The sequence below is a fragment of the Passer montanus genome, unplaced genomic scaffold (genome assembly GCF_014805655.1).
Source record: "Passer montanus isolate IOZ18808 unplaced genomic scaffold, ASM1480565v1 scaffold192, whole genome shotgun sequence".
In the NCBI taxonomy this organism is placed as follows: Eukaryota; Metazoa; Chordata; class Aves; order Passeriformes; family Passeridae; genus Passer; species Passer montanus.
This window is the reverse complement of record NW_024366503.1, coordinates 351,452-365,697: the sequence shown is the minus strand read 5'-3', so window position 1 is coordinate 365,697 and position 14,246 is coordinate 351,452. Positions and strand designations below refer to the sequence as shown.

The following is a 14,246-nucleotide window of genomic DNA, read 5'->3' as shown; positions in this document are numbered from 1 at the left end:
AAATTCTGGTTGGGATCTGTCATGTGTATTCAGCAAGGTATGTTTGACCTGAAATTTTTAATGTCTCAAGGGTATACTGTCAGTGATAACTTCACAAAGTATTCCTGGTTCATTAAGCTTAGTAACATCTTTTGGTGCTCAAGACTTATGCTTTCTGACAAAAGACAGAGAAAAAATTACTTAGTCACAGAAAATAGGGCCTTCTGCAGGGCTCTGAGTCTCCCAACATCCCTTTTCTTGGGAATATATCTTAACTTTGTGCACAGCTATAAAGCTTAAATGAGAGACATTTCAATATGCCTGCTCCCATTCTGCCTGTGGCCTAAATACATGGTGTTTGTGGTATTCTGGTGTCAAATGAGGAACTCCTGTAGGAGAGGAAGCTTTTGAATCTGAGACCTCCAAACTCTGGGTGAGTGATCTCATGCTGTAGAGAAGAATCACACACAGATTCACAGAATGGGTCAGGTTGGAAGAGACCACCAAGGGGCAGGATCACCTCCCTGACCTGCTGGAAGTACTCTTCTTAATGCATCCCAGGATACCATTGGCCTTCTTGGCTACAAGGGCCCTGCTGGTTCATGGACAGATCATTGTCCACTGAGTTCCCCAGGAAACTGTGTTTCTCTTCAGTGTTATCCTTCCCTTATGACTACCAGCCTCTGTTGCTTGTTTTTCTGGTTCTGCTCAGTGCTCTCAAGAAAACTCCTGGATTGCTTCACCCTGCCATGTTGTCTCTGCAATATGTAGATGCAGGAGCAGTAAATGTAGGAGTAATCCAAGCCCTGTGTGAGTACCGTGGTTTGCAATTGCAAGGCTTTCCTCAGTTTTCTAAAGAAAGTTTAATCTGTTTTTAAGTCGGTAGCTGGTGGTTACAACTAATTATGCTACCTGTACTGATCACTTACCCATCAGTAGTGACTGTCCCATCCCCTGTTCCAAGGAAAGCTTCATACATTCAAGCCATTCCTGTGAAAATGTACCTCCTTGCCTTCCCAGCCCTTTTCTCCATTCATTTCAGCACTCAAACCATGGAAGCAGTCCCACCAAGTCTCTGTAATCCTAGTGAGATCACAGATTTGCAATGGCACATAGAGCACTAACTGCTCCTGTTTGTTACACACATGTTGGAGGTTTTGGACAGGCACTTGAGGTGGGCCCTCTGTTGTGCTGCTTCCCCTAGGGAGATGTGGAAGCTTCTATCATCCTCTCCTGGGGCACCTCCTCACAGTCTCTGTTCTTCTATTTCTCTTCAGGTTACAGTAATCCTTTCCTGCTGTACCTGCTTTAGGTCCTCCTCACTGATTAGCAAGATGAGATGCCTAGTCTTTGCAGAGATGCTCTTGCCATTGTGTCAAATGGGTCCCTTCTTCCACCAACAGTTATTTTTCCTCAAACAGGAACCTTTGGTCATAGAAGCCAAAGCCACATCTTTGACAGCTTGGTGTTGACTTCCACAATGCATCTGCTCTTGCCTGAGCTTTTCCCTGGCAGGACTTAGCACAGCACCCAGACCTCCATGCCTCGAGGTCTGTAGTCACTCTTAGAATATTCAAGGTCACTGCTTGAAAACCGGGCACTTTTGGTGTTCCCATGAATGAGCTGCAAGTGTTAATAGTCAGATGGCCACACAAACTTGGCAATCTGTCCTTATTATCCCATATCCAGGTTCCCAACAAGCCACAAAGCTCTTGAAGCATCAAGTTAAGTCAGTAGATGAGGACTTTTGTTTCCTGCAGGAAGGAATCTTCAGTGACCATCTCTCACCTTAGCTTCCCTGTACAGACATTTGATTGAGGCTCAGGTAGCTCCCTGGCAAGGTTTTGTTCCTCCTCACCAGTTCCCAGGATACTTAATCTGTTCTGCACCTGCAGATCTCCATGTGGAGCAACAGCCTCTCTTCTGCTGCTAGTTTTCCCTTCTCTTGGGACTATCCATCTGTTACTCCTTTGAGCATTACCGCTAGCTGTCCTTTTTTCCTTGCATTGCTGGGTTCTTTATTTTCTCTTCCAGAGGCTCTGTGAAGATTCTGTTGATCTTGTTCATGTGGGGAACCAGGCCCTGTGGCCAATCACACCATTACTGCAGGCCCAGTGAAGCCCCCAGTGTCCTGAGCAAAGTTCCTGGGCTCCCTCACACCTTTGCTTTAAGTGCTGTCACAGCTGCTACAGCTCTGTTAGTTATCAGTTTTCTGTACTGCTTGTAAATACCATAAAGAAAGGGGGAAAATTAAATCAAAATTTTCATGCTTTTCATGCCAAAGTTTTTGTTAAACATTAAAAACCAGCTTCACAGTTAAACTTTGATAAAAAGGAAATTATGTTCTGAATTTGGCTGGTTTCAAAACTCCTTGTTTATTGCCTCTTTAGAGGACAGCTATAGTTGATACCACTCAAATGAAAGAGAAACGTGTTTTATAGTGCAGTTTCTTGTAGTGTGGACCTTTGGAGAGACTGATGTTTTGAAAACTCAGCTGTACTGTATGAACTACCTTGCCCTTGCCTATATGCACAAATGCTGCAGAGAAAACTGTTGGTGATGTGCTACTTTCCCTTAGAAAAGCTGTGTAGACTTCCTGATTAGAAAGGTAGCTATCCCAGCTAGTTAAATTTCCTGGTAATTTTGTTCTTTAAGAGAGTGTCAAATTTTCATTTTGGTGTGTGAGGCCTGAACCATCATTACACCTTTTAAAAATTAGTATTGCACATACCAGATGAAACAGAATACATCTGCCCAGCTTCCTGTGGCCTTACCTGTAGGATGTCCAGAAGCATCTCCTTTAGGACTGGAGACAGGTTACCTGAAAAGAATAGAGCCAGTGATGCAATTGTTATGGTCCATATGGAATTGGCTGGTCTGGTGAAAACTACACCACCTTTTTAGTGCCTTTGTACAAATCTGGATAAGGTAACAGTTGCTGATGCATAGGATACCCCCTGTCCAGTTTCAAAGAAGGTGTTGCAGATCTAAGCTGTGTTCAGAAGAAGTAATGATAAACTTGTGTGAAATAGGATTGAAAAGATTGTGATTCTAACATGCAATCACAACAAGAAGATGAATGAAAGGAATTTTATTAAAGTCTGTAAAATACTAGTTAGTAAGTACTTGCAGTTACTGAGGATACTCTTCTGAGAAATGAGTCCAGTTTTTTCTTCCTGATTTTCTCCCCTTCCCTTATTCCCTCCTACCCAAAAAGTCCATTTTGTGGAGAGTCCCAAGACCTTTCATAACAAATTTGATATTACAGGATACAGTGATCTGTTTTAAGGATTTAACTGTTATTTCCCCTAGCAACCTTCTGCTGTGGTTCAGATAGAGACACAAGCAGTTTTATTGACTGTGACATCCTGGTTGTACCTTTGCCATGCAGCAGTATCGGTAGTCAGTGCTAAGACTAAACAACTGGGGAATGAACTAAGAAAATTTTGGGTTCTTTAAATATGTAGAATTCTCTTCTTTAGAATGTGCACAAGTCAAATTTTTCATCTTGCATTAATTTTTATAGCAAAGAGCTGGACTAGCAGAATCTGTTTGATATGGAGAGCTAAGGCTGAGAAGAAAATGTGAACTTGAGGGGGGAAATGAACATAAACATTGTTATGCAGATGATGAACAACATATGCTTATGTAATGGAGGTGTTCTGAGTCATGAAGGTCTTCTGTGCTAATGTAGGTCAGGTTTTGGACAAGAACTCCTTGATCCTTGCTTGGCTCTGCCTGTTTTGTCACGTGCAGTACAGAAGGCATTGTGCTTTTGCTCAGTCTGTGGTACCCTGACTTCAGAAACACATTCCCTGTGGCTCCACTAATATTAATTGCCAGTGTTCAAGGGTTTAGCAGCTTGATCTTAATTATTTATTTGAAAATAGATGCTATGTTTTTCCTGAATCCTCTCTCCCGTTGCAGGATATGACAGTGGGCTGTTCTGCTCAGCAAGCATTTTATTTTAGCTTAGTCAGCTGCAGCCCATTGATTAGATCTCGCTCTCCTTGTGGCTCAGACTGCACTGCAGTAGTTTGCAGTGCCTTGCTGGAGAGGCTGCACATGCACGAGGGCGGCTCTGGGAGCCAGTGGGCACAGGGATGATGGTGTAGGCAGGACAGTGCACAGCCTGTGCAGAAGAGCGTGAGGAAGGCTGAAGAAATGTGTCAGCTAATTGAGAAAAAGGTATTTATTTTCCAAATGTCTGTGCATAGTGTTAAAAATAAACTTTGCTGCAGTGAGCAAGATATTAGAAGAGGAGATGATGGCATGTTTTTCTACTAAGTAGTTTTCCCCCCACTGGAAAATGAACTATAAAATAACACAGAGGACAGGAACTTCTAAATCCTAATACCCCAGATATTCAGACAGAGAAGCCCAGTAGCTTTATACTTGCTTTGTACTTGAAATACATGTAAATCTGTAGTATTACATATGAAATGAACATTTTGGAGTAGAATAACAGATTTGTGGAGCTGTATTACCATATTAGCTTGGGTGGGAACATAATTTTTTGTCTCAAACTTTGTATTGTAAAAAGATAATCACAGGAAAGGCTGAAAACAAGCACAGTCACATTTGTTCAGAGATGAGGGAAAGGAAAAAGAATGGACCTAGGTCTTAAAAACACTGCACATTTAATATATAATAGAAATGCAATTTCACTGGGAACTGGTTAGTTATAAAACAAATTGTCACAAAAATTCTGTTATGGTTCTCATTGTAACTTTAATTGCTGGAGTGGCAAATTTGGACTTGAGAAGTGAGATTATGTTCTGATTTAAAATGCCACCGTTACAGAAATCCAATGCTGTTGAAATCACATGTATGAAAAGCAGACTAGGTGATAGATTTGAAACTCTCTTAGCAAGCAGGGAGTCTGGTATCTTGCCACATGTGGCTGTTTCTCTGCTTTCCTCACCATAAAGCCCAGGGTCAACCAGGGTGACCTCAGGTCATCTACATCAGGTTGTTGTTGGTTTTATTTTACACAGCAGCTGCTAAAGGGGTGAGGGAAAAGAAAGGACAACTCAGGCTCAAATTTTATGTATACCTGCAGGGGACTGAGATCCCATTTTCTGTCTCTGAGTGCTTTTACTACCAAGCTGCAGGGGGGTATACATTACATCTGAACGTATCATTTCCTTCTGGTTGATGCTATTCCACTTGAAGCTCTGATTATGCTTCCCACTGGAAAATGGAGTGAGGAATATAAAACTCTTACTGTGGCTGGTGATGAGGGAGCAGAGGCTTTGCTCCCTAGGCAAGTGAATGTTGGATTTGAGTTGGATTGCAGGTCAGATCTCCCTCAGTCAGGTAAGTGCATTTGCTGCCAGGTTATACACTTCCTCCCTCTTGGTAATAATTATTCATGTATTCCATGCAAAAGGTATCATTTCCAACTTGTGTGTTCTTAAACTTGCATCTCAAAGCACCCTGTGGCTTAGGGATGAGAGTGTACTCTGGAAGGAGGGAGATGGGGTTTACATGTGGGGAGGTTTGAACTTCAGTGTGCTGTATCTCAGTGATTCCCACAGCTGCCTTTTGTCTTCTTCCTTTTGATAGAAAAGAATCATCATCTCCATCTGGTCACAGGAAAGTGTTTTGAGCTCTAAATCCCAAAGGAGATGTGACTCCAAAGCATTTCCATTTCAGTAGTTCCCTTGGTCTGTTTCAGTGGATGAAAAACTTATCTTTCTTACTTAGCACTCTATTCTTTCTGTGGGGATATTCTGTGCTGCTTTTTGCCTTATGGGACCTTGCATGTAAGAAACAAGTGCAGCTCTGAGGCCAAAGCTCTCTTGTTAAAAATCATGATAACTGAATAATAGGATTACAACTGAAATAAGCTTTTGACTAAAAAAAATACTTGTTCTTTGTTTTTACTGTGAGAAAGACATTCTCATCATCAGCACAAGTTCAAGTGCTGTAATCATGTGATACATGCTATTTAAAAAGACAAAATACCTTGGTCTTTAATGATGTTAAATTCATGGGAAATTTTGAACTCTCCTAAAGTAAAGTAGCAACGATGGCATTTTAACTCAACCGCTTTATGTCTTTTGATTTGGAAAGAATAGAAGAAGACTTAAATAGCTTTCTCAAAACTAAATTTCATGCAAAATTTATCAAATTCTTAGGATTTGCACACTTTTAGGAAAGGGGAAAAGTGAGACTCAAATAAGAAACTTCATTGTGTGGATTCCTTTTGATTACTTGATTTCTGTTGGAATGAGTATCTCTCAGTCAAGGTCTTTCCTCAGGTCACTGAATTCAGTTTTAAGGTTATATAATATAATATTAATTTTCGCCTCTGATGAGGATGTCCCTCAGATTTCTCTGCTGTGCCATTCACAGATACAATGACAGCTCATGTGACCTAAAAGCAGCACTGAGTTTCATCCTGCTCTCTCCCAAACCACCATTCTGCATCCCCCCACGGACAGTGGAGCACGGCAGCAGTCACCAGGGAAAGGGAACATGCCTGAAGTTGGCAGCTGTGAAACCTGTAAAGTTGGAAAGCCACTGTTTGTATGGAGATTGATTGTGAGAAAGCAAGGTAGTGGTTGCAGTAAGAAAACAAATATCTTAGCTGAGAACCCATAACAATTCAAATAGGAAAGGGGGCATTACTGTTGATTTTTAGAAACTTATGTGCTAATGTTAGAACTTGCTCTGGATAAAAAGGGCAAGAGATGAGGGAGCAAATCCCCTTGTGGGCTATTAGAGTTTGGTTAGGGGAGGAAGGGAGGAGCACACATCAGATAATTGTAGGAAGGAAAAGCACAGTAGAAGCATACAAGTGACCTGTAGTAAGGCTGTCTGCATGGCTGCTCTCAGCTTTTATTTTCCAGTTATTAGATGTGATATGCAGGCAGGGGAAGGTTTTCCCTAGAGGGCCCCCTCTCACCACTTACAGAGCACTCACAAATCACACAGGCTCACGAAAGGCTTGGTGTGTTTCGTGTCTAAATGAAACTCAGCACAGGATGGGCCAACAGCCCTGGGAAGGGTGATGGGAGATGGCAACAGCTAAACAAGACACAGGTTTCTGTTGGGATACAATATTGAATGTTTTTTAATTCATTTCTGTTTAATTTTTTTCTCATTTTGTTGGTTTTTTTTATCATGTTTTTCTTTGGGTTTCTCTCTGTTTTACAGTTCTTTTGGGCTCTTCTTTTGAGGCTGTGTTTGATGCGTTGGCTTCCCATCCGCTGCTCGTAACCATCTCTGCTATGAGTTGTGAGTGAGCCATCACCATGCTTCTGGGTTTTCATTTTGGTTTGTGCTTTTGTTATATATGGAAGTCCAAATTACACCTGGTTTTCTTTTTTCCCTCATGATCTGTTTGTTTTTCAGCAGGATTGTGACAGCTACCTAAACGTGATGCAAAGGCCTAGAACACTTGGGATTCTCTCTGAGGGGCTGGCAGATATTTGGGTGGTGCCAGATTGATCTTGTCAATTCTGTGGTTTCAGAGACAAGGGGAGGGGAATTTTCTCATCTTACTTTTCTGTCTCCAGCTTCCTCTAGTCATTTCTGACTCCCTGTGGACATAAAATATAATGCACTCATTAATGATTCTACAAAATGCTGCTGTTTAAATTAAAAAATCAAAATGCATATAAAAGGTGTGGATTTTCTCCCCACCAGAAGAGGTGGAGAGGCATCTCCTTCAAGAACCTGTCTGAAGAAGCAGAAGGTTCCTAGAGGTCACAGGGATACTTTCTTTTAGTTCAGTTAAAGCTTTCTTTCACTTTTTCTTCTTACCACCAAGTAATTTCTATCCAAGATATATCTCCAAATGCTTTCCATGATCTGTGGCATCTCCTCTCTCATTACCACCTTCTCTTCAAACTGTGCTAAACTCCTTTTTTTCATGTTCTTACTGCTGAAAGTCCTTTTCCTGATTCCAGGAGAAATGGGTTAATACCCTGGATGACAGCAGGCCTGCCAGGGGCAAAGGTTGTGCATCTCATGAGATGTGTGCACAGGCTTACAGAAAGCTGGGGAGGAACCAATGGTCATGAGAGCACCACAATCACAAGAAACAGCAGGAGGAATGTACTGGCATCCAAATACAAGTTTTTAGGAAGGCAGCTAGAAACCAGGGCATTCAAAATATCCAGTCCAGCAAAAGAATATTTTTAGTCTCTATGAATGAATATGGTGTGAGGAGCAGGGATTCACATTAATGAGAAAATATGAGCACTCCTCAAATAAAAGTGGATTGTGCAGGAAAGACAGACTTCATGTGAATCGTGAGGGGGACACTGTTGGCACTTGAAATACAAATGATCCTGAGTGTTTAACCTGGAGAATGATGGGTGTATAAAAGCACAGCTTGGAAAACGCATCCACGTCATACAGGATTTTGTTACCTACTTCTGTCTCTGTCTGTGAGGTGGTCTACACTGCTAATGCAGTGAAAGGAACACAGAGTATAGGTTTTGCTCTGTGGTGGTGATCTAACACATTGTCCCAAGCTGAAACTCGTTTTAAACCAAGTTTCTTACACAATGCAGCACTGTGTAGTAAAGTACTTTAGCTTTGTGGTACACACAATCTCAGTGAAAGAAGAGATATGCTTTATAACATTTTTTATAGTAACACTGATGTGTAAAAAAGAATCACCTATGGTTTAAAATTGTATTTCAACTTTCTAGCTTATTATATATTCATAATTTTGGGGATTCAAATCACTTGGATTATATATGACTTCATAGTCTGAAGCTCCTAAGTGTTGCAATTTCAATTCCATCTCAACTGTGGACTGGTCTGGACTAAAAGGATGCTGTATCCAGGCTCTTTCCCACTGCTGGCCAGTGCAGTGGTGGGATGAAGTTTATTAACCGGAAGAAATGAAGTGTGTAAAGCTGGAAAATTGATGTTTATAAATTCAGAAGAAAAGTCAATAATAGTTGGGTCTGCAGCATGTGCTACAACAAATGCTCAGGGAAGAGTTGTTGTTTGAATGGAAAACAAGGTATTTCTACAGCCTGGGAAATATTGATTGCAGTGACAATTCCTTGTGACTGCAGGACAGACAGATATGGTTAAAAGAGGTGCAACCTTTATGAGCAAAATACACTGTCACACAGTTAGCATCTGCCTGTTTTGGTGAAAGGACCCTAAAGGTCCTGTTAAAGCAACTGCAAAGTTTTGCTCATTTGCAGTACTCTCCCTTCCCTGAGGTCTCACGTGAGAGAGGAGTGGAGGAAAAACCCTCAGGGTTCAGGTGTGGGACTGCTGGGGAGCAGCAGGTCATGTTGCCTGTGGGACAGATGCAAGGGTAAAGGCTTGCACCAAAAGCTGGGCTTTGTTTTGTTTCTGGGAGAGGAGGGGTTTGCTACCAGTGCTTACAAACTGCCTGGCACTGGTTTCAGAGCAGATCTAAATAAAGGCTGCACAGATAGCCTGTCTGCCAGAAATAGTAAGTATTGATCTAAAACAATTTTTAGAGATGTTGCTGACATACTGAAGCCAGCACACTTGGTACTTGGTTCAGTACTTGCATGGACTGCAAAAATTGAGTAATTTTTGTTCTGAAAACATTGTAGGTTACATGTTAGAAATGTTCACAATATACCCTTATGGCTCATGAAAAGTATCCAAACACACTATCTTCCATTCATAATGGAAAAGAGGAGTATCTTCTTTCTTTTGAATGTGTAGAGCAAATTTATGGTGATAACTATATTCCAGTGGCCAGTATACTGCTTTTCAAGAACTCATATCAGTGAATTCTGTGGAATTCTGAAAAATATTTTGCAGTTGTTTGTCAGTGAGAATCCTGAATTGCATAGTTCTGAGAGCAATGAGGTACAGGATCACAAATATAATAATCTCTGCTATTACCTGCTGCTAAATAAGTAACTTACAGCTCAGGCTGGTGTAGTGCAAGATTAAGTGCATGGGATATGCATATGGGGTCTCTTTGGGGAGTATTTGATTGGCATAAAAGAGCTGTAAGATAGACTTACAGCTTTTTTTTTGCAAAGAGTCATTATAAATTAAGAGCTGCATTGCACACAGTACAGGTGTGGGTATATTACAAGGTGTTGGTGAACTTCTTTAAAAATATTTAAAATTGTATTCTTTCTGAGAATATGGAAATTCAGAGCAACTTCCCTGTACCATAAAGGAAGCAACTGAATTGTACATATTTAGTGACAGAAGGGTGCCCTAGAATAAAAGTACAAAGTTTTAGGCCTAGTTCTGGAAGTACAGGTACAGCTAAAAGAACAAACCTGAATGCACTGACCTCTGTGGGACAAGTTACTCAATTAACTTGTTATTAATATGCTTGATTTTCTGCTGGAGTAGGAACTTCATTTTGAATATGTTTAGTTCTTTGCCCAAGCTTAGCCTTGTGATGGAAGAAGTCTGGGCCTGAACCTGGTTTACCACAAGAATTTTGAAACCACTGCTGTTAAGTCTCATTAACTCTGGTGCTTCTAGTTCAACTAAGATAATCTGGTAGATGTCATTATTTAAATGCAAGTTTTTTTCAGAATGACATCTGCATTAAGTGAACTCACATGGTCCAATGTTCTTGTGGAGGCAGCAGTAGAAAGAGTTGGAACAGTTGCTCAGCCCCCAAAGCAGAGACAGCTTCCAGATGGGACAAATAAGTCACAGGAGGACTGCCTTTCCACACCCACTATATCAAGCCTTTAATTCCCAAGGACATGAAAAAGAGAATCAGGGAAAGAGAAAAATAAAGATAGGATATACTGGGAAGAATCTGGAAGAAAGCAAGAACTCTGAAAGTCAGAGGTTCGTGGTTTGTTGAAGTCTTACAGAAGATGCTTACAGCAGTGTCAGCAAACATTTGTGGTCATCTGTCAGAGTAGGTGATCCCCATTTCCATCCTGACCAGGTTATCTTTGGGCTCTGCTTACCTCATGTTACTCATGACTCAGTTTTGCACTTCTTTACTGGCTTTTCCCTTGACCTGGAGTTTAAAAAGGAAAATCTGATCCATGATAATGTTCTTATCTCTATGCCTGGACTATTACTGTTCTAACATAGCACTCTAACCACCTTGCCTTCTCTGTAGAGTGAGCTTTCCTAGATATAACAATCAGAGAATGCTCTCTGTGTAGCTGCTAGACCACAAGAAGGCCTTAAGAGCCTGCTATTCCTTGGGTGCATACAAAATGGCATTTTAGACAAGAAGATCTCAGGAGCTGGCTGCACAGGGGATTCAGTCATGCACTCTGTTTCTGAGATGTTTCTCTTGCCTCCCTCCAGCCTCGCAACGTTGCTGGTTTCCGAGGAACCGTCCGCTATGCCTCTGTGAATGCACACAAAAACAGGGTGAGTATTTTGGAGTTGTAAGGAGTTACCAGTAAGATAATTCCCCCTCAGAAACCTGTTTTCAGGAGCAAAGGAGTTCTGGTTTGTTACCTGTGGAAGTTAGTATATCAGATTTCCATTAAGTAGTTAAGGCTGTTGACTGTAAAATCAAAATTATGCTTCACTTATTGGTCCTCTATAGTTGGCAGACTTTAAAATTATAATTATTGCATTACCAGACACTTTTTAAGGGCAAAAGTAAACCACACTGAAGGGAAAATCTGGTTAAGTTCCAGACTGCTTGCTGCTAGTTTCTAGCAGAACTTGGCCAGAATTGCCACGTCCCCAAATCCATTCTTGATCTGTAATTTTAGTGTTAACATTGTGTCATGAGGAGAAGAACCACCTGGTGAAAGCTAGGGGTTTTTTTCCCTGAATATTTTCTTTTCTATTCTATATTCTATATTTTCTATTCTATATTCTATAAAAAAACTATTATTTACATAGTGTCTGGCCTGTTTCATTATAAATGCTTCTAGAGGGTTCATCTAAGATTGTTCTCAAAAAACTCCTCTCTCCTGTTTCAGTAGTGCTCCTTTGCAGACAATAAACAGTAAGTTTGCACAATACTCTCAGGCAGAGGGTGTGATTTTTGGGGTGTCCTGCACAGGGCTAGGAGTTGGACTGAATGGTTCTGATGGGTCATTTCCAACTCAGCATCTTCTGTGGTTCTAAGTTCTGCATTTCTGCTGCTGAGTGCCTGCCAGATGGAAACTGTCAGCCCTCCTGCATTACCTCCAGGTTTCTGGCATTGCTTGGAATGAGATTGTAGGATTATCTGTGACATTAAAAAATGTCAGTTTTTTTAGGTAAGGAGTAAGTTATTGTCTACAAAAGGTGGAAAGTGTGATGTGGGGAGGGCAGCTGAATGCCATCATGAATTCTTTCTCTTTCTTGAGAAACACAGAGAAACCTGAGGTATAATTTTTGCAAGAGCTGAGTAGGCCCAGCTGTAGCTGGCATCAGCTGAATGTATATTTAGACACAAAAATTGCTGTATAATGCAGGCTATTTTGAGAAATCATATCCTAGACATTGGAAGTTGAGCACCAAAAATGAGTTCGTGTGCTTTGATAATTTCATCCTTTATCCCCATGTTTCCATTTCCCATTCACTAACCCAGGAGGAGATTTGTATGTAGAAATGTTATAAATCTGTAAATTGTTGTGGTGCATGATGGTGAGTCTTTTGCAAAAACTCTTGAGCAGATTTGAATTATATTTAAGCTTAAAAATAATAATTAAAAATGTGTTGTATTTACAGTTACAGTTAAATCTAGGCTATTGCATGTCCCATTAGTAAATATGTATCTTTAGCCTTTTATTTGGCTTTTTTAACCAAAAACTGGGAAGTATGACTTCTCTTCCCACCATCTAAAATGAGGTAGCTCATCAGGAGAATACACCTGGACCCCTCATCTGTGGGGAACTTTGCTCCTCAGTCTTGGTCTCTCTTTTCTCCAGGAGATGGGCAGACACGACGATCTGTGGTCCCTCTTTTACATGCTGGTGGAGTTTGCTGTTGGTCAGCTTCCGTGGAGAAAGATCAAAGATAAGGTAGGAAAACTGGTGTCTGTGCTTAAGAGAGGGTGCTACATTTTAATTATTATGACTCTTTATTATTCCTCCTGCAGCTCAGTGCAGCTTTTTTTCTGGAGTCAAGCCAGAATCTTCTTTTCATCAGGTCTTGCTGCAAGATGCTAACCTGCTTTTGTGTGTTCTGATACACAGGGTGGGCTTCTCTTATTTTGAGTAATCAGACTTTTTTAATGCATATTGCTAATCATATTTGATCAAGTGTTTTTTACTTTTTTCTTGCAAAGTAAACAATACAAGTGCAAAGACTGAGCTGTCCTTTTGACAAATAAAATGAGCCTTTAGAAAGACAGGAGGGTAACACCTTGCTGTGCCAAACAAGCCAAATGGGATTTGAAATTAGTAAGTTAAACATAAAAAAGCTAAATGTTCATGTTGTCTTGGAAATACTTTGTGCTAAGGAATAAAATCTCTTGAAAGAAGTAGGTCACCTGTGCAGCAAGCTTCTGACTCAAGATTCCCCTTTGACCTCTGCCTGCAGTGCTCAACCTCCTTGTGCCTTGAACAGCAAACAGGAGAAGTCTGTAGACACTGTGCTGGGTCTAGGAAGAGTCTGTGTTCCAGGAATGATAAGTATTTATAAATGTGAAGTAATGGAAGAGATTCTTGGCTCTGAAATTTTTTTTTGTTTGTATTGTTTTTACCAGGAGCAGGTTGGCATGATAAAAGAAAAGTATGAACACCGAATGCTGCTAAAACACATGCCTTCAGAGTTCCACCTCTTCCTGGATCACATTGCAAGCCTAGACTACTTCACCAAGCCAGACTATCAGGTGGGAGCCTATCTTTGTTACCCAGTGTGATGCATGGCACTCTAGATTGGCATTTAGATTTTTTAACATTTCTATAAATGTGTTTATATCTGTCTTAGTACTGATGAGGGAGAGAGATGGGGAAGACTGATTGGTGATCAGAATCCAAATTTGTTGTGGACTACATGTGTTTATATACTATTCTAGGAAGGCTAGTAATTTTTTACTACAATGATTGGGTTAATCATCACAGAACAAACTTGTACATTTTGCAACATCTCTTGCTTGTAGAAGTTGATTCAATCTTCTTTCCTGACAGCCAGTCCTAATTCAATCTTCAAAGCTCTGTTATTGACAAGGCATCCTGATTATTGGATCTCTTGTGTTAATCAAGTCTAAAGTACTCTCTGTCTTGTGTGCTCAAAGCTGAGGAATACCTTTCCTAGAACCAGGAAAAAGGCTGGACTGAACAGTTCTTCAAAACCTCAAAAGTTCCTTCATCTCCTTCCACCACCCTGTCCAAAATAATCCTGAACTCCACACCAGATAGTTCCTC

At 40.7% G+C, this 14,246-nt stretch overlaps 1 protein-coding gene across 5 annotated transcripts in view; it reads left to right on the top strand.

Moving 5' to 3' along the window:
- TTBK1 (tau tubulin kinase 1) overlaps positions 1-14,246 on the top strand; it is a 99,000-nt gene that overhangs the window by 43,169 nt on the left and 41,585 nt on the right. For 3 of the 5 annotated variants that reach the window (XM_039706421.1, XM_039706422.1, XM_039706420.1), the window contains exons 7-9: positions 11,239-11,304; positions 12,807-12,899; positions 13,586-13,711. In XM_039706421.1, coding sequence (XP_039562355.1) covers positions 11,239-11,304; positions 12,807-12,899; positions 13,586-13,711 — 285 coding nt within the window. Of the gene's footprint in view, positions 1-525; positions 4,168-6,369; positions 6,542-7,143; positions 7,225-11,238; positions 11,305-12,806; positions 12,900-13,585; positions 13,712-14,246 lie in introns of those variants that run through there. The other 2 variants (XM_039706424.1, XM_039706423.1) reach the window with 2 other exon arrangements.